The 25,075-nt window shown below is 58.6% G+C and overlaps 1 protein-coding gene across 1 annotated transcript in view; it reads right to left on the minus strand.

Moving 5' to 3' along the window:
* Positions 1–219: 219 nt before the first annotated feature.
* The window catches only part of Muc5ac (mucin 5AC, oligomeric mucus/gel-forming), a 33,738-nt gene continuing 8,882 nt past the window's right edge, over positions 220–25,075 (minus strand). The window contains exons 16-57 of the mRNA XM_074064719.1: positions 24,500–24,594; positions 23,798–23,924; positions 23,245–23,500; positions 23,113–23,165; positions 22,662–22,762; positions 22,196–22,347; positions 21,783–21,921; positions 21,582–21,695; positions 21,294–21,473; positions 20,000–20,239; positions 19,471–19,627; positions 18,909–19,037; positions 18,488–18,653; positions 17,864–17,907; positions 17,583–17,771; positions 15,241–16,775; positions 13,747–14,823; positions 13,326–13,660; positions 12,742–13,208; positions 12,211–12,650; positions 11,324–12,148; positions 10,291–11,181; positions 9,826–10,125; positions 8,673–8,865; positions 8,239–8,438; positions 7,547–7,721; positions 6,979–7,229; positions 6,697–6,880; positions 6,193–6,406; positions 5,515–5,693; positions 5,151–5,238; positions 4,908–5,011; positions 4,735–4,766; positions 4,218–4,389; positions 3,795–3,896; positions 3,470–3,507; positions 2,833–2,955; positions 2,655–2,753; positions 1,492–1,611; positions 1,219–1,366; positions 1,000–1,114; positions 220–460 (exon numbers count right to left, since the gene is read on the minus strand). Coding sequence (XP_073920820.1) covers positions 220–460; positions 1,000–1,114; positions 1,219–1,366; positions 1,492–1,611; positions 2,655–2,753; positions 2,833–2,955; positions 3,470–3,507; positions 3,795–3,896; positions 4,218–4,389; positions 4,735–4,766; positions 4,908–5,011; positions 5,151–5,238; positions 5,515–5,693; positions 6,193–6,406; positions 6,697–6,880; positions 6,979–7,229; positions 7,547–7,721; positions 8,239–8,438; positions 8,673–8,865; positions 9,826–10,125; positions 10,291–11,181; positions 11,324–12,148; positions 12,211–12,650; positions 12,742–13,208; positions 13,326–13,660; positions 13,747–14,823; positions 15,241–16,775; positions 17,583–17,771; positions 17,864–17,907; positions 18,488–18,653; positions 18,909–19,037; positions 19,471–19,627; positions 20,000–20,239; positions 21,294–21,473; positions 21,582–21,695; positions 21,783–21,921; positions 22,196–22,347; positions 22,662–22,762; positions 23,113–23,165; positions 23,245–23,500; positions 23,798–23,924; positions 24,500–24,594 — 10,790 coding nt within the window. The remainder of the gene's footprint in view (positions 461–999; positions 1,115–1,218; positions 1,367–1,491; positions 1,612–2,654; positions 2,754–2,832; positions 2,956–3,469; positions 3,508–3,794; positions 3,897–4,217; positions 4,390–4,734; positions 4,767–4,907; positions 5,012–5,150; positions 5,239–5,514; positions 5,694–6,192; positions 6,407–6,696; positions 6,881–6,978; positions 7,230–7,546; positions 7,722–8,238; positions 8,439–8,672; positions 8,866–9,825; positions 10,126–10,290; positions 11,182–11,323; positions 12,149–12,210; positions 12,651–12,741; positions 13,209–13,325; positions 13,661–13,746; positions 14,824–15,240; positions 16,776–17,582; positions 17,772–17,863; positions 17,908–18,487; positions 18,654–18,908; positions 19,038–19,470; positions 19,628–19,999; positions 20,240–21,293; positions 21,474–21,581; positions 21,696–21,782; positions 21,922–22,195; positions 22,348–22,661; positions 22,763–23,112; positions 23,166–23,244; positions 23,501–23,797; positions 23,925–24,499; positions 24,595–25,075) is intronic.

Genomic DNA, 25,075 nt, shown 5'->3' on the forward strand with positions numbered 1-25,075 from the left:
CAAGGGCACTCAGGGTCAGAGCTCCTTTGAGAAGAAAGTGGTGAGTGGACAGTGCCAGGACTCCAGCCAGCTGGACAAGGGCACCTGTCACACTGGCCTCAGGAGCTGGGATCTGAGGACACAGGGATGTGAAAGATGTTCTGCTCAGATGTCTGGGAGGATGGCTGTGGACTGGTGGTTTACTAGGAAGACCTGGGCCCCTCCTGCTGGCTCCTCCTCTCACTCCTGCCTCTGCTCCTTGTTCTCTTTGAACATGGACTTGGACTCTGATGATGCTGAGGGGCTGATGTCATCTGACGCGTGGCACTGCTGGCCTCGGCAGCCGCACTCCTCCACCTGAGTGTAGCTGAAGGCCCGGCGGGAGCCATCAGCGCAGTGCAGGGTCACCTGCCTCTGCGAGGTCTGCACCTCCTGGCAGCACTGGCACGTGTGCTCAACCATGTTAGCTTCCAGGGAATACCTATGGACAGAGCTGCTCAGCACCAGGGCCTGCTGTGGGTTCCAACCCTACCACAGCTCCCCACAGACACCACAGCACTGGCCTGCTGCCTCTACAAGCTGGAGGGTGCTTGGCCCCTGCCGTCCTTGTCACCCTGTACTCTATGACCAGGGTTGAGCTACTGGCTCTCACTTGTCAATTGTTTGGGAGCAATGCTCCTGCCAGGGCTGGTGTCAGCCACCACTGTGACCTCATGGGTCTCAGGGCTGGGGAGGGTCACACAATGACAGCAGCAAGTTCCCGATGGGGCACTCGTATGATACCTCAGCAAACAGCACTAATTTCAATACAGGCAGTGGCCCAGGTGCTTAGAGCCCACTGGCCTCACCCTTGCGCGTTCCAAGTGGTCATTAGGATTCCCCTCAGGGGCCCACAGCCCCCTTCCTGGTTCCACCCCATCTGCCCAGCCCCCATGGGCCCCACTGGCAATCACATCTCTGATCACCCCCCACCCCGGGGACTCCCTGTGGGGAGTGGGGATGCCCAGGAAGGGCTCATACATAGATGTAGATGCTCCACAGTCGCCCTGGCAGTAGGACAAGCGTACAGGCCCGGCAGAGCTGCAGCCATGCTGCTGGATGATCTGGTCCCTGTGATGCATGGCGCAGATCAACCCTGGGGAGGACATAGGAGGCGAGGCAGAGGTCAGCACCTGCCTCATCGTTTCCTGAACCTCCCGGGCTGGAATTGGGTCCTGCCCAGCAGACATTCCCACTTACCATTGGTCTGGGGTGCAGGCGGAGGACAGAAGTAGCAACAGCCATCCGTACTCAGATAGGCCTTGTCCTGTACCAACAAGGGGCTGCCATTGGTGCCGGGAGGGTCACTCGGCAGTCCCAGAAATGGGGGAATGGAGACACTGGCCAGCTTCAAGCAGAACTGGGCAGCCCTCCTCAGGAGGGTGACAGCCCTGTGGCCCTGCAGGGCTGACCATTCCCCACTAGTCTCCAGGTGATGTCCCCTTGGCTGGTGTGGAAGGGCCTAAGACTCACCTTAGTACAGCTGAGTGGTGGGCACTCCATCTTCACAGTCACCACCACAAGCCCACCTTGAAGCTTCTCACATTTGTGGGAAACACAGTGGTTCTCAGGGTCTGCCCAGGACTCATTAGGCTGAAAGGAGGCCGGAGCAGCAGGGTGAGTGCCCCTCCTGGGCACCCGCCTTGTCTGTCTTCCAGGGAGAACTGGCATGGCCCAGACCCACGCTTTGCAGAGATGCTTCCTAAGTGCCCCAATGGACCAGGACCCAGCACACTCAGGGCCCAGTGCCCCCAGGACCCTGTCCACTCAGTTCAGTGTCCCCAGGTCCCTGCTCACTCAGCCCAGTGTCCCCCGCTCAACCTATTGCCCCTAGGACCTTGCCCACTCAGAATCCAGTGCCCCCAGGACCCTGTCCACTCAGTTCAGTGTCCCCAGGACCCTGTCCACTCAACCCAGTGTCCCCCACTCAACCTATTGCCCCTAGGACCTTGCCCACTCAGAATCCAGTGCCCCCAGGACCCTGTCCACTCAGTTCAGTGTCCCCAGGACCCTGTCCACTCAACCCAGTGTCCCCCACTCAACCTATTGCCCCTAGGACCTTGCCCACTCAGAATCCAGTGCCCCCAGGACCCTGTCCACTCAGTTCAGTGTCCCCAGGACCCTGTCCACTCAACCCAGTGTCCCCCACTCAACCTATTGCCCCTAGGACCTTGCCCACTCAGAATCCAGTGCCCCCAGGACCCTGTCCACTCAGTTCAGTGTCCCCAGGACCCTGTCCACTCAACCCAGTGTCCCCCACTCAACCTATTGCCCCTAGGACCTTGCCCACTCAGAATCCAGTACCCCCAGGACCCTGTCCACTCAGTTCAGTGTCCCCAGGACCCTGTCCACTCAACCCAGTGTCCCCCACTCAACCTATTGCCCCTAGGACCTTGCCCACTCAGAATCCAGTACCCCCAGGACCCTACCCACTCTGTTCAGTGTCCCCAGGTCCCTGCTCACTCAGCCCAGTGTCCCCAGGACTCTGGTTGCTCAGGGCCACAGGTAGGACCTGGGCCCTGTAGAGATCCTAGGAGATGTATGGTGACTTTGTCCCAGCTAGGAGACCAGGGTCCACCCTCCCAAGACCCAACTCCCTGCCCTGAGGCCACCCAGCTGCAGCAGTGGCTACTTACATAGTAGAGGTGGACGGAGCTGCTGCTGGTGTTCATGACACAGGCCACCTGCACGCACTGTCCACAGCACTGCCCTCTCTGGGCCTGGTACTCAAATCCCTGTGGAAGAGTGGATGTGCTGACTGAGTTTCAATCGGCCACCTCTGAGGAAGAGGGCAGGGGTGGGACAGGCACTCACCACAGGGCAGTGGGTGTTGCAGATCTGGGCCTCACAGCTGACCACAAAGGCATCCCCCTGGGGGTTTCTGATCTCCTCACACCTGCATGTCTCACACGGGCTGGAGGAAATCACGTCACCAGGCTGGGGAGAGTCAGGGCTGGGCATTAGTTGGCTCGGGCTGGACTTGGGGAGAGACCTACATCCCACACACACCCCCACTGCCCAGTTGCTCTAGCCTGTCCAGCAGGCCGACCTGAACCCTGGGTGGTGGCCCTTGGTGTCACTTCCTGATGCAGAAGCCACAGCTCAGCAGCTGTGCCTCTGTAGGTGCCCGTGAGGTCACACCGAGAGGTTCAGCAGGAAGAAGCAAGGCCGGTGGGGGCGCCTGGCACACTTGGAATGATGGCGAGGAGCAGTGAGCAGCAGGTATCCCAGGCTGGACCTAGGCACCCAAGTACTGGTACCTCCAGAGACCCTGGGGCCAACCTTGAGCCTCAGCCACACTCAGCTGTGGGCTGTGTCCACAAATACTTGGTCCCCTGGTCTGGGTAGGAGCTCCTTGCCAGGCTCTGCAGGGGCTCAGGCTGGCAGGAGCGCAGGAGTGGGAAACTGAGTCCTGTGAGCTGTGGGGCACTGGGTGCTGGCCAGTTCTCACCTGGTAAACAGTCCCGTTGACAACGCAGGACTTCACGCCTGTGCAGGAGACACACAGGCTGCAGCCCTGGCTCTGCAGGATGCAGTCTGTCTCTAGCCCACCCAGCCCGTCCTGTTTCCACCTCCTCCAGCCACCTGGGCCCCCGTGAGTTCCATTGCACACTACTGAAATTCACCAGGCCTCATCTATGCCAAGGCTTGGAACAGAATGTGACCAGTACTGAACAAGCCATGGCTTCATCTGGTTGTGCCCTGGAAAAACCCCTGCCTGAGTCCACAGCCTTCAGTGCCCAGCACGGCCTGGGGCAAGGGTGAGGAAAACTCACTGCAGTTTTGGCTTGGGCAGCAGGCCCCCTCCTCGTGGGACACGACCCGGCGGTAGCCCTCGGGACACTCCAGGGGTTCCGGACAGTAGCTGGAGTTGCAGGCTGCAAGTCAGGGAAGCAGTCAGGACTAGACCCATACCTGAACCAAGAGGCTGCCCGACCAGGGCTCTCCAGGAGTTCCAAAGGCATGGGACCCCTCAGAAGCCCCACACCTGGAGAACACCTACTGGGGTCACCAGATGGGCTACAGAGCTCTCAGGCTGTGTGCAGAGGCTGGGAGGGGCAGTGTCCATCCTCTGTCTCCCTTGGCTAGGAGAGCTAGCTACTAAGACAATGTGACCATACCCTTACACGGGGTCAGCCCTCCCCTCCCGCCATGCTCGTGTGGGAACAGCAGCCCTCATCCACCCAGCAAGCACTCACTACAATTGAACTGGGGACAGCACTGTCCAGCCTCCAGGGCTATAGGCACAGGCACAAAGCCGAGCAGCGGGCAGGCAGGGGGCAGTGGGCAGGACTTCCTGTGGCAGGACAGGGTCAGTGTGGCCTTCTCACAGGTGCACTCGTAGCAGTCATCACTGACTGTGTGGCCCGGCTGTGTGGAGGGACACCTTAGTGTGAGCTGCTGGTCAGATAGGCCAAAGGCAGTGCAGCAAGGCTGGCACAGGCAGGTGTGGAGCTGCAGGCTGAGGCTGCTGCAGCTGAAGTCCAGCCTGAGGGAGGAGACTCCCTCCACCTCACACCGTCACATGTCCCTCAGGGCAGAAGGAGCCCTAGGGAAGGACAGGCAGCTCCGGTACCCAAGCAGAGAGCCTCCTGGGTCCCCTTGAGGTGCTCACCCTGCCCCTGCCCTTCCTCTGACACTGAAATGACACTCCACCCATTGTTTCTCCCACCTCAGGTTCTGGGGCTCCAAGGACAGTCCACTGTCCACACTCACCTCCACTGGCTTCCCATAGGGTCCCAGGCACACTGTAGGGCGAGAGATTAGGTTACCTTGGGCAGCAGTAGGGATTGGGCTGGGGCATGGCCCATGTCGGGGGCCAGGGTGGGAGCTGCTATCAATCTACACCCTGCCCTCTGCCCACCCCCCCCAAGCCACTGGGGACATACTGCTGCAGTGTGCAGGCACACAGACTTGGGCCTCATTGCTAAAAAGTGTCATGCTGTCTGGACAGAAGCAGCCTTCCGTGATGTTGCCAGCCTCCGGAAGGGCCCTGTGAGAGAGCAAATGGTTGGCAGGGTCCCCAGAGCCCCACGACAGGAAAAACTCTGGCCTGGGAGACACAGATTCCCGAATGAGGTAGCCAGGTGGCTTTGGGGTTCATTGACCCTATTGGGGGTGCTGGCACGTACAAGAGGCTAATGTTGTCATTCCCGTAGCAGAAGTGAGCACTGGATGGACCACAGGGCTGATACACCTTATCAGCAGGGCAGGTGAACACTGTGGACAGAGCAATTCACACCTGAGAGGCCAATTCAAGACTGTGTCTGGTCCCCTCCAGACCCCAGCCGTTGCTGAGCACCAACACTGCTCAGAAGCCTTTGATGGCTGCCCACGGTCAACTACTGGGTCAGACTCGACTGCTGCCCACCCAAGACCACCTGCATCTCAGCTCCCTGGGACCATGGAATCCAGAATTCTGCTCTGAGCCAGCCCTCCTTCCTCCAGAAACCCCTCACAACAAAGGACAGGGTGGCAGCTGGGCCTGGCACTCACAGCATGTGTTGTTGGTCCAGCGTCTCCAGTCGATGCACACACCGAAGGACGCGCAGAGCGAGGCGTACAGCTCCAGGCTGGAGCACTCCACCTCCGGGTCAGTCACATGGCAGTGATCAAAGATACAGCCCTCATAGAACGGCTTTGGGGAGATCACAGCATGGCAGCGCGTGAAGACCCTGCAGGCGTGGGGCGGGAACAGATGTGGTGGTGGGTGCACCCCTGCCTACTCCCTCCTGTCACCAGCCAGTTCCACAGAGAAGCTCCCCAACCTGTGATGCCCCCCATTGGAATTGAGGTTCTCAGTGAGCATGACTTCCAGATGAAGGGTATCCCGCAACTGTGTGTAGCAGGGAGGGTGTCTGGCTGGCACATCCCTTTCTGCAAATTCCTCTCCCCAGGACCCCCTTGCCCTAAAAACCTGGGTGCTTCCCAATACTGGGCAGTGACTGATGCCCACAGAGGTGAGAGGAGGCCAGCAGAGGGCCTCAGGCACTGACTGGCCAGCTCCGCAGTAGCTCTCCAGAAGCAACCGTTCTGCCATGAGCTCCAGCGATGGCACTCAAGGTCCATAACGGGTCAGCTCTCCTCCTTCTCAGGAGCCCCCTGAGGACTCAACAGCCCTCAGCAGGTGGGGCCAGCAGGGCTGCTGCCCACCTCCCTCACACCAAGACTTACTTGCTCAGAATCAGCTGACAGGTTGGTGATGGTGGGCACGAGGCAGGTGAGGTCGTGGGTGCAACTGAGGCTGAGGCAGGTGTCGGAGTAGGCCCGTAGCAGAACGGCTGGTCGGGGGTGTGCACCTTCCAGTGGCTAGCCATCTTGGAGCAGGAGGTAGTCACCTCACCCGCAGGCAGGCGGCACTCATCCTTTTGATCATTGGTGCAGGTACCTGCAGGAGAGATGGGCTCAGACGACTGGACAGCAGTGCCAGGCTTCCACCCCACTGTGGGCCCAGCGTACCCTTGCTGGGGTCAGGCCCGGCATCTGGGCTCACAAGTATGGGACCTGCCCAGGCTTCTTCCCTTCCCTGTGCCCCTTGTTCCTCCCGAGAAGCCGGCCCCAGGCAGTTCCTGGCATACAGAGAGGTCATAGCGCAGACAGCTGTGAGCCTCAGGTGTGCATAGCGAGGACACTTAGAGTCCTCCTCTAACGTCTCACAGTGCCCAGGGCAGGACTCACCGCACTGGCCCTCAGTGTTGTTAGTGAAAGTGCTGAAGGGAACCTCCACAGAGAAGATGAGGCCAGTGAACATGACCTGGACACCGATCTCTTGGATGGTCACGTACATCTTGATGCCGATTTGGGAGACAGCTATGCCGTTTTTCTGGAAGCCAGGGCTGACCACCTTGTCGTTGAATATTATCTGGATGCAGGTGGGACACAAATGAGGGGAAGTCAGGATGGCTCCCCCCGCAGACAAGCCTCCCCGTCCCAGCCCCGCGCACATGAAGCTGTGCCCACCTGGTTGGTCATAACCCTGTTGACTGGCCTGCGGGTCAGTACCACGCGGTCCTGGTGGTACTCGACAATGATGGACTGCGGGCAGGAGATGCTACCTTCCATGTCACAGAAGTAGTTGTCAACGAGCACGCGGAAGTGGCCATACACGGGCACGATCTGCTGCACCAGTACGTAGGTGCAGTTGTCCAGGAAGGTGTAGTAGGTGCCATCGAAGGTGATGTAGTGGGGGTCACCCCAGCCGCTGCACACACCTGCAAGCACAGCTGGCTTAGGACTCGCCCAGCTGGAGTAAGAGGCTTTCAGGCCTCCTCACCACCCCCATGGCCTGACTCTGGCTTGGCACCCCCACTGCCTCCACATGGGGAACTCGCCAGACTCTCCAAACGATCCTGACACACATGGCTGGCCCTTATAGACTTAGCCCAGCACATGTTTCATAAGGCCCCAGGGGCCCTTTTCTTCTACCTGGCAGGGGCCAGAGGATCCACTTGACACCCCAAGGAGGAAACTCATCTCCACCCATTCCATTTTCCTGTCCCAGCCCACCCAGTTGCGCCCCCTGTCTCACACTGGCACTGGTAGTGCTGGCAGCAGCCTTCCTTGTCGTACACCTTCAGGGCCGGATAGCCGTTGGCGCAGGTTGGCGCTTTCAACTCTGGGCACTGGCGCGGGGTCAGGGTGACGATCTGGTTGCCCTTACAGGTGGCCTGGGAGCAGTTGGGCATGGCCCAGGTCTCCCCTGTCTGCAAAAGCAAGAGCAGCTGCAAGTCTGACCCCTGCATCTCAGAGTCATCCCCCAGACCTCAGGGTCCTGCGTGGGGACTAGAGAAATGACAACTGCGCTATCAGGACCCCCATCTGAGCCCTGACCTTCGTTCCACCCCTCCCTGCCCTGTCACCTATCATGTCCTCCTGAACCCAAGCTGGCTGAGGGGGCTCACCGTGTGGAAGTGCTCCTCCACCATCCCTGTCACCTCCCTCCCTGTGCTACCAGGCCAGTGGGATTCGCCACCTGCTCTGCACCTTCATCCTCAGCCAGTGGAGTTTCAGCCTCGGTTCCTACACACCCAACTGCCTGACTATGCAGAGTTTGGGGAGCCAACCTCTAGTCCAGAGCAGGACCACCTCCCGGTGGTCACCCTGCCTTGGCTAGGGGCCAGTGACTTTCACAAAAGCTTGAGCTGAGGGCTAACTGCAAGGAAGCTGAGGTCTCTGCTGTGTCCCTGGAGCCCCAGAAGGGCAGAAGAGAAGTAGGGTTACCTTCCTTGGAGGTACTACGTTTGGGCATCCTTGCACAGTGACAGACTCAGAAGTGGACGTGGATAGGGATGAAGTCAGCATGGGGGTTGATGTGGTGGAGGGACACTCTTGGTCAGACCCTCTGACCACCTCACAGTGCTCGTTGCACAGGGCGTAGTAACAGTAGCTTGCAAGGTCTGTCTGGTTGTATATGATGGACCCTGCAGGGACAAGGTTGATGAGAGAAACCCCACTGGGAACAGGCCCTTCCCTTGGCCAGCTGAAATCCTAGGCCCAGAGGCCTTCCAAACCTATGTAAGAGAGTTAAGAACTCAAAATGGCCAATCCCAATGATGAAATTAAGCCCATGCCACCAGCAGACTCCACTCATCTCCACAACTTCATGGCATTTCACGGAGTTTTGAAAGGGAAATTAACAGGGAAGACATGCTTACCTGCAGGGTAGAGCTTGCCGGACACGCGGCAGAAACAGGTTGTGGTGGCGAGTGCCGTAGGGCTTTGTGACCACGGGGAAGATGTGGCTGAGGTGGATGGGGCTGGAAACGAAGTCTTGGTGGGTGACGTCAGGTGGGGTGTCACCGAGGTCAGCGGGCAGACTTCAGGGGTGCGGCAGCACAGCACACGCACCTGGTAATTGAGGCACATCCCAAGGCCCCCCTGCTGGTCACGGTTTTGGCACACCAGGCCCACATCTGGGTTGCACTGCACCACTTGGCCCAGCTTCTCCACACTTATGTCGGGGTGGTTCTCCGCCCGGCACTGCAATCTCGTGATCTCAGACTGACGACAAATTCTCTCTCCCTTCCTGAGGATGTTGTGGTAGGTTTCATGGTCCCCACCATGTGGACCAGGGACTGGAAAGTCCATATCAAACCACTTGGTCCAGCTGCACTGTGGCTGGCAACCTGTGGTCACTGCTAAGGACTGAGTTGTCCAAGGTGTAGACACTTGGTTTGTGCTGGTCAAAGAAACATAAGTGGTGCTGGGTGTTTCCACAGAGGTGGCACTGGATGGTGGCCTAGAAGTTGAGCTGGCTTTGTGTACAGAGGTTGCACTGGTTTCTGACATGGGCGATGAGCTGGCTGTTTGCATAGAGGTAGCACTCGTTGGTGGCTTGGAGGATGACATGGCTCTGTGCATGGAGGTGGCGCTGGATGGTGGCCTGGAGGTTGAGCTGGCTGGGTGCACAGAGGTGGCGCTGGTGTGTGGTGTGGAAGATGAGCTGGATGTGTGCACAGAGGTGGCACTGGTTGTTGGCGTGGAGGTTGAGCTGGTTGGTGGCAAAGAGGTGGCACTGGATGGTGGCCAAGAGGTTGAGCTGGCTGGGTGCACAGTGGTGGCGCTGGTGTGTGGTGCCGAGGAAGAGCTGGATGTGTGCACAGAGGTGGCGCTGGATGGTGGCCTGGAGGATGAGCTGGCTGGGTGCACAGAGGTGGCACTGGTTTGGGGTGTGGGAGATGAGCTGGTTGTCTGCATGTGAGATGTGCTCCAAGCCACACTGGTGGTTCTCTCAGTCGGGGTGCTGGGCACAGTGACAGGTGGGATGGTTGGGCAGCCTTTGGGGGTGCGGCAGCACAGCACACGCACCTCGTAATTGAGGCACATCCCGAGGCCCCCGTTCTGGTCACGGTTGTGGCACACCAGGCCCACATTGGAGTCACACTGCACCACCTGGCCGAGCTTCTCCACGCTCACCTCGGGGTGGTTCTCTGCTCGGCACTGCAATCTCGTGATCTCCTCAGGCTGGTGACAAATCTTCTCTCCCTTCTTGAGGATGTTGCTGTAGGTTTCCTGGTCCCCACCATGTGGACCAGGGACCGGAAAGTCCACATCAAACCACTTGGTCCAGTTGCACTGTGGCTGGCAGCCTGTTGTCACTGTTGGGGACTGAGTTGACCAAGTTGTAGACACTTGGTGTGTGCTAGTCATAGACACTGAAGAGGCGCTGGTTTTTTGCACAGAGGTGGCACTGGTTGGCGTGGAGGTTGAGCTGGCTTGTGGCAAAGAGGTTGCACTGGGTGGTGGCCAAGAGGTTGAGCTGGCTGGGTGCACAGTGGTGGCACTGGTGTGTGGTGCGGAGGAAGAGCTGGATGTGTGCACAGAGGTGACACTGGTTGGTGGCCTGGAGGTTGTGCTGGATGTGTGCACACTGGTGGTGCTGGTTTGGGATGTAGATATTGAGCTGGCTGGGTGCACAGTGGTGGCACTGGTGTGTGGTGCAGAAGATGAACTGGATGTGTGCACAGATGTGGCACTGGGTGTTGGCGTGGAGGTTGAGCTGGCTGGTGGCAAAGAGGTGGCACTGGGTGGTGGCCAAGAGGTTGAGCTGGCTGGGTGCACAGTGGTGGCACTGGTGTGTGGTGCAGAGGAAGAGCTGGATGTGTGCACAGAGGTGGCGCTGGTGTGTGGTGCAGAAGATGAACTGGATGAGTGCACAGATGTGGCAGTGGGTGTTGGCGTGGAGGTTGAGCTGGCTGGATGCACAGTGGTGGCGCTGGTGTGTGGTGCGGAGTAAGAGCTGGATGTGTGCACGGAGGTGGCGCTGGATGGTGGCCTGGAGGATGAGCTGGCTGGGTGCACAGAGGTGGCACTGGTTTGGGGTGTGGGAGATGAGCTGGTTGTCTGCATGTGAGATGTGCTCCAAGCCACACTGGTGGTTCTCTCAGTCGGGGTGCTGGGCACAGTGACAGGTGGGATGGTTGGGCAGCCTTTGGGGGTGCGGCAGCACAGCACACGCACCTCGTAATTGAGGCACATCCCGAGGCCCCCATTCTGGTCACGGTTGTGGCACACCAGGCCCACATTGGAGTCACACTGCACCACCTGGCCGAGCTTCTCCACGCTCACCTCGGGGTGGTTCTCTGCTCGGCACTGCAATCTCGTGATCTCCTCAGGCTGGTGACAAATCTTCTCTCCCTTCTTGAGGATGTTGCTGTAGGTTTCCTGGTCCCCACCATGTGGACCAGGGACCGGAAAGTCCACATCAAACCACTTGGTCCAGTTGCACTGTGGCTGGCAGCCTGTTGTCACTGTTGGGGACTGAGTTGACCAAGTTGTAGACACTTGGTGTGTGCTAGTCATAGACACTGAAGAGGCGCTGGTTTTTTGCACAGAGGTGGCACTGGTTGGCGTGGAGGTTGAGCTGGCTTGTGGCAAAGAGGTTGCACTGGGTGGTGGCCAAGAGGTTGAGCTGGCTGGGTGCACAGTGGTGGCACTGGTGTGTGGTGCGGAGGAAGAGCTGGATGTGTGCACAGAGGTGACACTGGTTGGTGGCCTGGAGGTTGTGCTGGATGTGTGCACACTGGTGGTGCTGGTTTGGGATATAGATATTGAGCTGGCTGGGTGCACAGAGGTGGCACTGGTGTGTGGTGCAGAAGATGAACTGGATGTGTGCACAGATGTGGAACTGGGTGTTGGCGTGGAGGTTGAGCTGGCTGGTGGCAAAGAGGTGGCACTGGATGGTGGCCAAGAGGTTGAGCTGGCTGGGTGCACAGAGGTGGCACTGGTGTGTGGTGCGGAGGAAGAGCTGGATGTGTGCACAGAGGAGGCACTGGGTGTTGGTTTGGAGGTTGAGCTGGATGTGTGCACACTGGTGGTGCTGGTGTGTGGTGTGGAGGATGAGCTGGATGTGTGCACAGACGTGGCACTGGTTGTTGGCGTGGAGGTTGAGCTGGCTGGTGGCAAAGAGGTGGCACTGGGTGGTGGCCAAGAGGTTGAGCTGGCTGGGTGCACAGTGGTGGCACTGGTGTGTGGTGCAGAGGAAGAGCTGGATGTGTGCACAGAGGTGGCGCTGGTGTGTGGTGCAGAAGATGAACTGGATGAGTGCACAGATGTGGCAGTGGGTGTTGGCGTGGAGGTTGAGCTGGCTGGGTGCACAGTGGTGGCGCTGGTGTGTGGTGCGGAGTAAGAGCTGGATGTGTGCACGGAGGTGGTGCTGGATGGTGGCCTGGAGGATGAGCTGGCTGGGTGCACAGAGGTGGCACTGGTTTGGGGTGTGGGAGATGAGCTGGTTGTCTGCATGTGAGATGTGCTCCAAGCCACACTGGTGGTTCTCTCAGTCGGGGTGCTGGGCACAGTGACAGGTGGGATGGTTGGGCAGCCTTTGGGGGTGCGGCAGCACAGCACACGCACCTCGTAATTGAGGCACATCCCGAGGCCCCCGTTCTGGTCACGGTTGTGGCACACCAGGCCCACATTGGAGTCACACTGCACCACCTGGCCGAGCTTCTCCACGCTCACCTCGGGGTGGTTCTCTGCTCGGCACTGCAATCTCGTGATCTCCTCAGGCTGGTGACAAATCTTCTCTCCCTTCTTGAGGATGTTGCTGTAGGTTTCCTGGTCCCCACCATGTGGACCAGGGACCGGAAAGTCCACATCAAACCACTTGGTCCAGTTGCACTGTGGCTGGCAGCCTGTTGTTACCGTTGGGGACTGAGTTGACCAAGTTGTAGACACTTGGTGTGTGCTAGTCATAGACGCTGAAGAGGCGCTGGTTTTTTGCACAGAGGTGGCACTGGTTGGCGTGGAGGTTGAGCTGGCTGGTGGCAAAGAGGTTGCACTGGGTGGTGGCCAAGAGGTTGAGCTGGCTGGGTGCACAGTGGTGGCACTGGTGTGTGGTGCGGAGGAAGAGCTGGATGTGTGCACAGAGGTGACACTGGTTGGTGGCCTGGAGGTTGTGCTGGATGTGTGCACACTGGTGGTGCTGGTTTGGGATGTAGATATTGAGCTGGCTGGGTGCACAGAGGTGGCACTGGTGTGTGGTGCAGAAGATGAACTGGATGTGTGCACAGATGTGGCACTGGGTGTTGGCGTGGAGGTTGAGCTTGCTGGGTGCACAGAGGTGGTGCTGGTGTGTGGTGCAGAAGATGAACTGGATGTGTGCACAGAGGAAACACTGGTTGTTGGCGTGGAGGTTGAGCTGGCTGGTGGCAAAGAGGTGGCACTGGATGGTGGCCAAGAGGTTGAGCTGGCTGGGTGCACAGAGGTGGCACTGGTGTGTGGTGTGGAGGAAGAGCTGGATGTGTGCACAGAGGTAGCACTGGATGGTGGCCTAGAGGTTGAGCTGGCTGGTGGCAAAGAGGTGGTGCTGGTGTGTGGTGCTGAGGAAGAGCTGGATGTGTGCACGGAGGTGGCGCTGGATGGTGGCCTGGAGGATGAGCTGGCTGGGTGCACAGTGGTGGCACTGGTGTGTGGTGCGGGGGAAGAGCTGGATGTGTGCACGGATGTGGCACTGGGTGTTGGCGTGGAGGTTGAGCTGGATGTGTGCACACTGGTGGTGCTGGTTTGGGATGTAGATATTGAGCTGGCTGGGTGCACAGTGGTGGCACTGGTGTGTGGTGCAGAAGATGAACTGGATGTGTGCACAGATGTGGCACTGGGTGTTGGCGTGGAGGTTGAGCTGGCTGGTGGCAAAGAGGTGGCACTGGGTGGTGGCCAAGAGGTTGAGCTGGCTGGGTGCACAGTGGTGGCACTGGTGTGTGGTGCAGAGGAAGAGCTGGATGTGTGCACAGAGGTGGCGCTAGTGTGTGGTGCAGAAGATGAACTGGATGAGTGCACAGATGTGGCAGTGGGTGTTGGCGTGGAGGTTGAGCTGGCTGGGTGCACAGTGGTGGCGCTGGTGTGTGGTGCGGAGTAAGAGCTGGATGTGTGCACGGAGGTGGCGCTGGATGGTGGCCTGGAGGATGAGCTGGCTGGGTGCACAGAGGTGGCACTGGTTTGGGGTGTGGGAGATGAGCTGGTTGTCTGCATGTGAGATGTGCTCCAAGCCACACTGGTGGTTCTCTCAGTCGGGGTGCTGGGCACAGTGACAGGTGGGATGGTTGGGCAGCCTTTGGGGGTGCGGCAGCACAGCACACGCACCTCGTAATTGAGGCACATCCCGAGGCCCCCGTTCTGGTCACGGTTGTGGCACACCAGGCCCACATTGGAGTCACACTGCACCACCTGGCCGAGCTTCTCCACGCTCACCTCGGGGTGGTTCTCTGCTCGGCACTGCAATCTCGTGATCTCCTCAGGCTGGTGACAAATCTTCTCTCCCTTCTTGAGGATGTTGCTGTAGGTTTCCTGGTCCCCACCATGTGGACCAGGGACCGGAAAGTCCACATCAAACCACTTGGTCCAGTTGCACTGTGGCTGGCAGCCTGTTGTTACCGTTGGGGACTGAGTTGACCAAGTTGTAGACACTTGGTGTGTGCTAGTCATAGACGCTGAAGAGGCGCTGGTTTTTTGCACAGAGGTGGCACTGGTTGGCGTGGAGGTTGAGCTGGCTGGTGGCAAAGAGGTTGCACTGGGTGGTGGCCAAGAGGTTGAGCTGGCTGGGTGCACAGTGGTGGCACTGGTGTGTGGTGCGGGGGAAGAGCTGGATGTGTGCACGGATGTGGCACTGGGTGTTGGCGTGGAGGTTGAGCTGGATGTGTGCACACTGGTGGTGCTGGTTTGGGATGTAGATATTGTGCTGGATGTGGGCACAGAGGTAGCACTCGATGGTGGCCTGGAGGTTGAGCTGGCTGGGTGCACAGAGGTGGCACTGGTGTGTGGTGTGGAGGAAGAGCTGGATGTGTGCACAGAGGTGGCACTGGATGGTGGCTTGGAGGTTGAGCTGGCTGTGTGCACACTGGTGGTGCTGGTGTGTCGTGTGGAGGATGAGCTGGATGTGTGCACAGGCGTGGCACTGGGTGTTGGCGTGGAGGTTGAGCTGGCTGGGTGCACAGTGGTGGCACTGGGTATTGGTGTGGAGGATGAGCTGAATGTGGACACAGAGGTAGCACTGTATGGTGGCCTAGAGGTTGAGCTGGCTGGTGGCAAAGAGGTGGCACTGGTGTGTGGTGTGGAGGTTGAGCTGGATGTGTGCACAGACGTGGCAGTGGGTGTTGGCATGGAGGATGAGCTGGCTGGGTGCACAGAGGTGGCACTGGTTTGGGGTGTGGGAGATGAGCTGGTTGTCTGCATGTGAGATGTGCTCCAAGCCACACTGGTGGTTCTCTCAGTCGGGGTGCTGGGCACAGTGACAGGTGGGATGGTTGGGCAGCCTTTGGGGGTGCGGCAGCACAGCACACGCACCTCGTAATTGAGGCACATCCCGAGGCCCCCGTTCTGGTCACGGTTGTGGCACACCAGGCCCACATTGGAGTCACACTGCACCACCTGGCCGAGCTTCTCCACGCTCACCTCGGGGTGGTTCTCTGCTCGGCACTGCAATCTCGTGATCTCCTCAGGCTGGTGACAAATCTTCTCTCCCTTCCTGAGGATGTTGCTGTAGGTTTCCTGGTCCCCACCATGTGGACCAGGGACCGGAAAGTCCACATCAAACCACTTGGTCCAGTTGCACTGTGGCTGGCAGCCTGTGGCTTCAGTAGTATGTGTGGCCCTGCTTATTGTGTACACAGGTGCTGAATGGATGGTGGTGTGCTTTGTGGAAGGTGAGATGGAGCCTGTGGTCCAGCCAGCCTGTGTTGTGGTGCTGGTTTCCTGTGTAGCGGGGTATGTGGTGGTCAGTGTCTCTGGAGTCCCGGTTTCCTCTCTGCAATTGTTCACCATCTCGCAGCACTGGATCCGAATCTCATAATTGTAGCACATTGGTGGCAGCTGGTTCTTGTTCAAACAGATCAGCCCCTCCTCACGGTTGCAGGTCACGTCCTGCCCCAGCTCCGCTAATGGTGTGTTGGGGAAGAACTGGGCCCTACACTCCACATTTGTGGGTTTCTCACAGAATTTGTATCCTTTGGCTCTCAGGTTTTGAAAAGTGTCAAAATCTCCACTGTTTCTGGTAGACCCAGGGTAGCTGCCGTCTATCCATTTTGTCCATTGGCATACCTCCTGTAAGCAGGGCTTGTTGGACTCAGAAGAGGTCAGCTTATCTGTAACCACTGAGGTTCCTGGGGCTGAAGCAGATGCAGTGGATGTTGCTGACATTGTGGGGGAGGGAGTTGTTCTGGCGTGTGTTGAAGTACCTGGAGCAGGTGTCAAGCTAGCTGGGGCAGGTGTACTAGCTGTACCAGTGACAGGAGCTGAGGAGACTGTGAATGGTCCTTTTGAGTCAGTTTCAACTGTCCAAGTGGCTGGATGAGAGGTCTGGGCTGAGCCACTGGAGGTGGGACACGACACAGGACTGCAGCACAGAACTCTAATCTGGTAGTTTTTGCAGAGTCCCGACACCTGGTCTTTGTTGTGGCAGCTCAGCCCCACGGCCGGGCTGCACTCTATGTTCTGCCCAATGGTACGGAGAGGCACCTCAGGGGCATCCTCAGCTCGGCACTCCACTGCTCTCGGTGCTAGGCAAACTCGGTACCCATGGGCACGGAGGTTCTCCAGTGTATCGTAGTCACCGCTATGGACACCTGATCCAGGACGGCTGACATCCAGCCATGGGGACCACAGGCAATCCTCCTCACAGCCCAAGGTAGGCAGGATGGAGGTTGTGGCAGATGTCCTGGGGGGTGTGGTGGTAGCTGTGGACGTGGCGCTGCTTGAGGGTTCCGTGTGTGCTGTGCTCTGGGTGGGGCTGGGGTGTGTGCTGGAGGGTTGCCTCGAGCTCACAACTGTGGGCAAGGAAGGCAAGGCTTAGCATCAGAGCCCATGCTTAGAGCTGCCTTACTAGATCCTGGCCCTGTCATCCCTGCTAGCCTGTGAGCTGCCTTGTGGGTTTCTGGATGGACAAACATTGGAAACTAAACACTTGGAGCCACATTGGCCAGCCTGTGCTTAGAACCTACCTGGCAGTGGGCAGGTGGGGAGGGAAGCAATTCAGTAAACAGATAAATTAACCTTCCTTAAAGGGGATCAGCTCCCTGGACCATGTCCTGAGCAGAATCCATGCCCCCAAAAGCCAGTTGCAGGAGATCTTCACTCAGAGAGGCTCTAAAGATGCTGCATGTGGCCTGAAAGATGCCCCCTGAGGAGGAGGGTGAGGGCTCAGGAGAGCCTGGTGCACCGTGCAGTGTAAAGCAAACAAGCAGCTCTGAATCCCAAGAGGTTCCCGTCATCCTCTAGGGGCTGGCCTGAGACCACACCTCCCAGCATTCTGGGAGCCTCAGTCCTAGGACCCCAGTGCCCCCAAGGCCAGCCCCAGCAGCTGGTGGAAGCAGGATCACAGGCACCAGGACTGCTAGAATAGCTCAGGGAGGCTGCCAGAAGGTGGGTGCCTGGCAGAAGGAGTCAGAAGGTCACCCATGTGCCAATGTCCAGCTTCTGGGCCCATTTCTGACACTCAGGGGATGCCACCAATGCTTGGAGCTGGGCATGAACCTAGTGTCTGATAAGATAATCTGCACTGGTCAGTAGGAAGAGGGACAACACACAGGGCACCTGAGTTCAGTTCACTCTGCCCTCAGCTGTGAGTGCCTTACCAAGTGGGGATGTGGAGAAGGAGAAGGTGGTTGGAGGTACGGGGGTGGTGAGGCTGCAGGTGGAGGTTTTCCTCTCGATGGTGCCATTAGCTCCACAGTAGGCAAAGAGGCAGCCGCCGATGCCGTCTGTCGTGTTGTAGATCGCATCCCCCGGATGGAAGCTTTGCCCGTTGTAGGTACAGGCACAGGCTGTGGGGAGCAGAGCAGCCAGGCTCAGTAGAGGCCAAAGCACTGATAGAACCCTTACCCCCCACAGCCCTGATGAGGATGTGGTTGCTTACCCTCAGAGTCATAGGCACAGCGCACGCCGCTCTCGGTGCAAACACTAGCGAGAGGAGAAAGAAGTGGGACTGGGCATATGGGGGCTGCCACCTGCCTCCACAGGGCATCCACTGTTCTGAATGCAGGTGGTGCAGCAGCCTCCACCACAGCCCAGGCTGGAGGACAGAGACCCTACCCAGTACCAGCCATGGGTCTCGAGGGCTTGCCTACTTGAGGATTGCCCATCAGTGACCAGTGGAGGCAGTATAAGGCTAAAACACAACCCAAGGCCTCAAACACCTGATAGACATCCGTCCCCTGCTACTGGGGTGCCATCGTGGCTCAGCTTCCCCCTCTGCTCCATCTGCTTGCCCCTCCTTCTACCCCATAAGTTTCTCAATCTGGGAACCACCCCATACTCAGCTTCCCCCGTGGAGCTCAGGCCACAGGGCACCAGCCCCTGAGAAACGTATCATGGATGCCTGGCCCAAAGCAGACGTCTCAGGAACAGGGAGGTCCCTGCAGCTCCCCCAGGTGAACCCCAAGTTGAGGGTGCTCTCTGAGCCTCAGGGATGAAGGCCTGAAGGTCGGTGATGTGGGTGGGGCTGGACTGGATTCCCCCACACTCTCCAGGCACAACTCACCAGGAGTAACAGTTCTTGTCTGTGGGCACCCTCGCGCCGGGTCGGTACAACTTCCCATGGACACGGCAAGTTGGAGGCGGTGGAGTTGGGATTGGGCAAGTGGCCACACACTGCATCGTATTCTCATCAAAGATTGGGGTCCCCAGAGGACACTTGGGATAGCAGCCTGTGGGCCAGGGGCTCTTAGTCCCAGACAGACAGACTGCTGACCACCTCACTGCAGAGTCCCCCGCTCTGTCCCCCACCCCAACCTATCCACAACACTAGTACTCAAGATTGAAGCCACAAAGACCTCCTAGTGGTCAGGAAGAGTCCACTTCTTCTGGTGAAGAAGACCGCAGGCCCAGGATCCTAATATACCCAGCCCAAATCCCAGGGACCCAGGCCAGCCCTGCCCCTCTCAGGCCAGCCCTCAGCTCACCTTCCAAGCCACCAAGGTCTCGCAGGCAGTGCCCACTGGGGTTCTGGCAGGTGCGCATACAGGGGGACCCGCACGGCTTGTAGTGCCATGTGCACTGGCTGTCAGCATTGTAGTAGTCACAGAACAGAGCTAGGGAGAGCGGAGGGTTGGCCCTGAGCCTGGCCTGCACCCCAGCCTGCTAACCTCTACCCACCCCTGTGTCCTAGGCTAAGGACAAAGTGGGACCAGGGAGGGTAGACCAGGCAGGGATTCCCCTGGCTTCCCGGGGTACCAGATGGACCACCATTGGGTGGAGGTTCTTCAGCCAGAGCAGCCCCCTGGCTACACCTGGCTTCATAGAGGCCAGGGCTCAGGACATCTTTAGCAGAGAACCTTCTCCAGGGCCAATAATCCCTCCTGCAACCACTCCCCCATCTCTATTTCACTTTCCTTCGAAACCTTTCAGCCTCTCCAAACACAACATGCATCCAGTCAGGCGCATGGCGCTGGCCTTTCCCTCCGGCTGGCCTTCCTCTCTGCCCCTCAATCCTATGCCTGGCACTCTGGTGCCCTGGGTACTCACGGCAGATGTCAGGCGTCCTCCAGGACACGCACACGCCCACATCGTGGCAGGCCTGTGCATAGGCGGCCACAGCAGTGCAGAAACACTCGCAGTCACCTCCTGAGTCACAGGCACAGGCATCACTCACACAGGCCTCGTAGTACTTGGCTGGCTCCACCTGAGGGAGATAGGACTTTTGGTTCTGGGGACCCCTGCTCCCTTGGGCTCTTGGGGACTCAGGCCTACACTGGCCTGTTGACCTGGTTTCCACCAGAGCTAAGGAAAACAAATACATGACCCTGAATGGCTGGCCAGACCTGTCATGGTTCGCAGAGTCTGATCCTGACCCTGGCTTCCTCAGATACAGTTAACACCCCTGCCCCAAAACAACAGCCCACTCTGGCATGTCCACATGGGTCTCTGAGCCCCAGCACACACACCTTTAGCTGCCCTCCCCGTCTCATCCCTTTCTCCCTCCCGGGGTCATTGCACATAACGCATTTCTCAGGCCCAGAGACAGCCCTGCCCCGCCTGGGTGCTGGTGCCGTACATGGGCGTGGCAGGCATCGAAGGTTGCACTGTTGATGATGCTGCACTGTTTCTGGGCCCAGGACTTGCGGTAAGGGTTGGCGGTGCAGGAATCCACGGGCACCAGGGCGTCCGGGCAGGACGGGGAGAACTTCCAGCTGTTTCCAAACTCCAGTGCGTTGCCCACCACAGACTGGCTCCGCGTGGTGAAGTCGTTGATAGTGTTGTCGTCAAAGTTCCCACACAGGCCGCAGACCCTGCCCTACAGAGCACCGGGAGAGGGGGATGGGTCAGAGCCATTTTCCTGCACCCTGAGGCCCCCCAAGCCCACCGCTGCCCCAGCTTCCTGAAGAGTAAAGAAAGCACGAGGTTTGGAAGCTGGCCCTCTGGCCTCACTACGAGGTTCCCAGGACTGCTGTGCCCACGTCTCCTAGGGAGGCCCACAGCTCCCCAGATTGGCAGCACTGGGAATCCTCTCCCTCCACTCTCCGGCAGGGCTGCTTTCTCCTTCCTCCCTCTGACCTGACCTGGGCATGAGGCCCAGCGTCACTCTGCAGGGTGAGTGCAGGGGCCTTGGTGGCCATTCTAGAGTCTTTCCAGGAGAAAGGGAGTTGAAAACACTGGGGTCTGCAAGTGTAGCCTCATTGGAAAGAGTCTTTATAGATGTGGTCAAGTTAAGATGAGGTTACTCCGGAGCAAGGGATCCCAGGTCCTTGTCTGGTGTCTTCATAAAAGAAGGAAATGTGCACACAGGCACACAGGGAGCCACAGATAATGGAGGCAGAACCCGAAGTCACACAGCCACAAGCCAAGGATGCTTGGAGCCCCAGAGGCAGAAAAGACAGGAAGGACCTCCCGAAGGCTTCAGAGAGAACATGGTCCTGCCGGCACCTCATTTGAATTTGTAGTGTCCAGAACTGTGAGGGAACTGGCCACCTTTATTACAGTAGCTGAGGACATTCACACAGCAAGGGCTCCCCTCGCTGCCCACCCTGGAGGCTCAGGGCTCACTTTCCATCCTCTGTCTCCCCATATCTCCTGTCTCTCTGTCCCTGCCTGCATCTCTCTGTCTTTCTGTCACTCTCTGTCTCTTATATCTCTGTCCCTGCCTCTCTCCCTCTTGTCACCTCTCTGTCTATCTCTGTTTCTGTCTCTGTCCCTTTCTCCCAATCTTCATATCTCTCTCTCTCTCTCTTTTCCTGTCACTGTCTCTCTGTCTCTCCTCCTGTCACTGTCTCTCTGTTTTTCCCCCAACCAGTGTGTCCCTCTGGACCCTGGCAGGGGCAATGGCAGTGGCCTCCATGGTTCTGTCTCACCTTGAACTCAGGGCCAAGTCTGAGGAAGATGCTGGTCCTTCTGTCCCACAGAAGCACCAGGCCGACGTCAGTTTCCACCACCAGGTAGACGCCCATTTGGTGGATGGAGTAGGGTGGCTCCTGCCCCGTGCCCTTCTGGACCACCTCCACCTTCCCGTCACTCAGTTTCAGCTCATAGCTCTGTGGGGTAAGGGCTTCCTCAGATCCTGACAATGACCAGGCCCCTCCTGTGCTCCCCCCATGGTGTCATGGAGCCCCAGTTTACCCCACCCCACCTGCCCTGCTCACCCCCAAGAAGATCTTGATGGACTTGGAGCAGGTTGTGCCTGTGGTACCACAGGGGACATTCTCGATGATGACACGGAAGGAGTCCTGGGCACTGTTGTTCCCACCGCAGTGGTCCTGGGAAAGCAGAAGATTGTGAGGCAAGGGGAGGTTGCTCCCACTAGACCGTACACGGCTGTGGGTGAAGCCACCAGCCCCGTGTACCTGCACCAGTGTGTATTCGCAGTCCCCACTGAAGCTGTAGCGCCGCCCGTCGAAGGTGAGGAAGTGACCGTCCCCGTACACGGCACAGGTTGCTAGGCAGGGCTCATCCGTGCACCGCCATGTTCTGTTCTCACATGTGCTGCGTGGGGCACAGGGGTCAGGCCAGCGTGCCCATGGGGCAGGAGTGGGAAATCCTCCGGAGGTTCTGGGGATATGACCTCCTGATGTGTGACCCCCCCCAGAAGGACCAGGAGCACAAACAGATGCCAAGGGTCTACCCAGTTGGGAGCCAGTGCCAGGTGTGCCAGCCTGGGGCTCTGTGCTGGGATCATGCTGCTCCTGACAAGTACCTCTGTACCATATAGTCTAGTGACAGCTTGGGACTGCCCCCCTGGGCTCTGACCCCCACATACCAGTTGTTGCAGCCCACCCGGATGGTTTCCCCTCGTCCATAGGTGGCCTCATTGTGCACACAGGGACAATCCTCTGCAGCAATGCAGCTCCCATCGCCATCTGCCACAAGCCCTTCGGGGCAAACGCAGCCAGACACGCACTGGGTGCTGTACTATAGGGGGTGCAGACACAGGTGAGTGGACAGGGAACGACAGCAGGCCCTACCATGTCTTCCAAGAGAGCTGGCTGCACAACTTCAGGGAACCCTGGGGACAGCAAGCCCTGTGACAGGGCAGGCAGGGGTCCTCCAGGGATTCAGTCTAGCCAGGTTCCCCTGAGGGTCCCCTGCACTGGTGAGTCCGACTGAACTCCCCACCCCAGGAACAGATTCAAGGGAGCCTGGTGGTCTCCATGGAGAGGTGGGGGGGGTGAGGGATCATCAGGAGAGTCATGGCAGGGTCATCAGGGGGTGACCAGGGCACTTACGCAGGCCATATCCAAGGTATGACAGCTCTTCTGACAGCCAGCCCCAGTGGCCCCAGATGTGGCATTTCGGCAGTCAAAGTAGACCATGGGTGTGTCACACACTGGAAAGGGAAGGGGCAGGTCAGGGTACCCCAACCCGCCCACCAGGCTGGCTCTGAGGGAAGCTAGCTGCTACAATATCTTTCACGTGTGTTTCCGGAAGGTCAAACATGTGACCACTGTGGGTGTGGGAGGGGTATGTATCCGTGAGGTGCATGTGCACAGGATGTTTGCGTGATTGTGTGTGGCAAGCCCACGCCCCCATCTTCATCACTGAGCCCAGGGACCACAGCCCACACCAGACACAGAGACAGTGATCAATGACCCCCAGTTCATTCAACCTGACACCATTTGGGGGTCTTCTCATGGAGTTCACAGGGCCAGAGAGCAGTGATACCCCAGGCAGGCTTACCTGGGGTGGGCGCATGGCCTCCGATGCAGGTCAGTGTCCCCTGTGTGCAGGTGCTGTGAGGAGAGAGTTGTCAGCATGTCCACTAGGGCTAGTGAGCCCCTAGGACCCACCTGCCCAGCCCCGGGTTCTCACCAGATGGCCCCACTGTCATGCACTGATTCGCCGTTGGGGACTGTGGAGCCCCTGTGGTAGCAAGGACAGCTGGTGGCCTGCACACACTTGCCCGAGTCATCCAAGAAGGTGCCCTCAGGACAGGTGCAGCCATCCACGGGGACAAAGTTGACTTGGCAGGTGACATCCTCCTCACTCAGGGAGCGGCAGGTGGGCTGGCAGGTGCTGATGTGGTAGTGGTAAGTCATCGACTTGGGGCAGGTGGTTGTGGGTTTCGCTAAAAAGGAGGGGCAAAATAGGGGAACACTCAGGAGGTGGTCACACAGAGACTGGTGGTTAGCAGCTGGCAGCCCAGTGGGCTGAGGCCTCCCCCCAGACACTGCCTCCTAAGCTGGTCTGTGGTCCACAATGGCCTGGGTGCCCCTCAGTTTCAGAGCCTGGCCGAGCTGGCCCCTGAGCCCAACTAGTTCAGGTCCCTTGGAGAATCAACTCAGCCACTAGGAGACCAGTGGGGACTCCCCCACCCTCCCAGTCCTGATGAGGAAAAGGCTGGGTTTGCCCAGGGCACACTCACTGCAGACTCCATCCCTCCAGCCTCGGAGCAGCACACCCTTGGCGGCACAGGCTCGCACATAGGAGGACAGGGCCGCACACATGCAGTCCTCACTCTTCTCACAGTTGCACGTGTCAAACATGCAGTTCTGGGGGCAGAGTGTCAGGGTGTCAGGGACCCCTGTCCTCACGGGGTGAGCATCCCCTGCACAGACGGGCCTCCCCATGTCCAGGAAGGATCCCGCCTGGGTCTCCCATTCCAGCACCTTCCCACCTTCCTTGCCTCCTCCTGGACACTTCCCTGCATTTTTCCCTCCAGCAGAACTTGTGTGTGCATCTTAGAGCTGAGCCCTCACACAAGCCAACCTCCCCTGCAGGGCAGGGGCCTCTGGGAGGACCCTGACCCTTTATCTCTGTGACCCACCAGGCTTGTTCCCTCCATGCATTAGCTCCATCACTGTCTGATTTCCCACTTGGCCACTGGGCCCAGCTAGCTACAAACCCTTAGGGTTTGGCTCTTGTCCCCATGTAGAGCTGGTACAGCATGACCTCAGTGAATATGCCATGTGTGAATGAGTGAAGTGGGAACAGAGCCAGAGAGATGGACTTGGTCCAGACCCCACTAACTGCTGCCTCCTCAGCACCCTCCCAACCCTCCATGGAGGTGGCCACACAGTCTAGTGATGGGGCTTTGGCCAGAGGAGCATGGGGGCAGGGGCATTACCGAATAGTAGGTGCCAGGGTTCACCGTGGCATGGCACTGGGCAAAGGAGCCGTTGGCATTGGTCAGCTGTGAGCACCAGTGCTGGGCATACTTCTCTGTGGACAGAGGGGAAGCCATCAGTCATTCACACTCCCCTCGCTCCACCAGGTTGCTCTTTCCTGGGCTTTGGGGCTTCCAGCATCTCTATACAGACAGACATGGCTGTAGCACTTGGTCATTCTGCAAACAGCACCCAGGACGGGGAAGTGGTGTCCTCCCAACACACATGGAGTGTGGAGAAGCCATGGCCACTGTTCCTCTCCTTTCCAGAGTCCCCAGCCCCATTCCTAGAGCCTCCTCCCCTTCTGGGGGCACAAATGGCCACCACTGTGGACAAATAGGCAGAAATCTCTGGGTCACTGGAGGGAGAGGAAGGACACAGGACCAGATGAGACTGAGCCCCACCTCTCCATTTCTGCCCAGCCTCAGGGGGGTTGGTGGTCAATGTCACAAGTGTCCTTCCTTTTACCCAAATGTGTGATGCTCTGTGTGCACAGCTGATGGCAGATAAAGCAGTTGGCCAGCTGTGGAACTTGT

The sequence above is a fragment of the Castor canadensis genome, chromosome 1 (assembly GCF_047511655.1).
Source record: "Castor canadensis chromosome 1, mCasCan1.hap1v2, whole genome shotgun sequence".
NCBI classification, from domain to species: domain Eukaryota; kingdom Metazoa; phylum Chordata; class Mammalia; order Rodentia; family Castoridae; genus Castor; species Castor canadensis.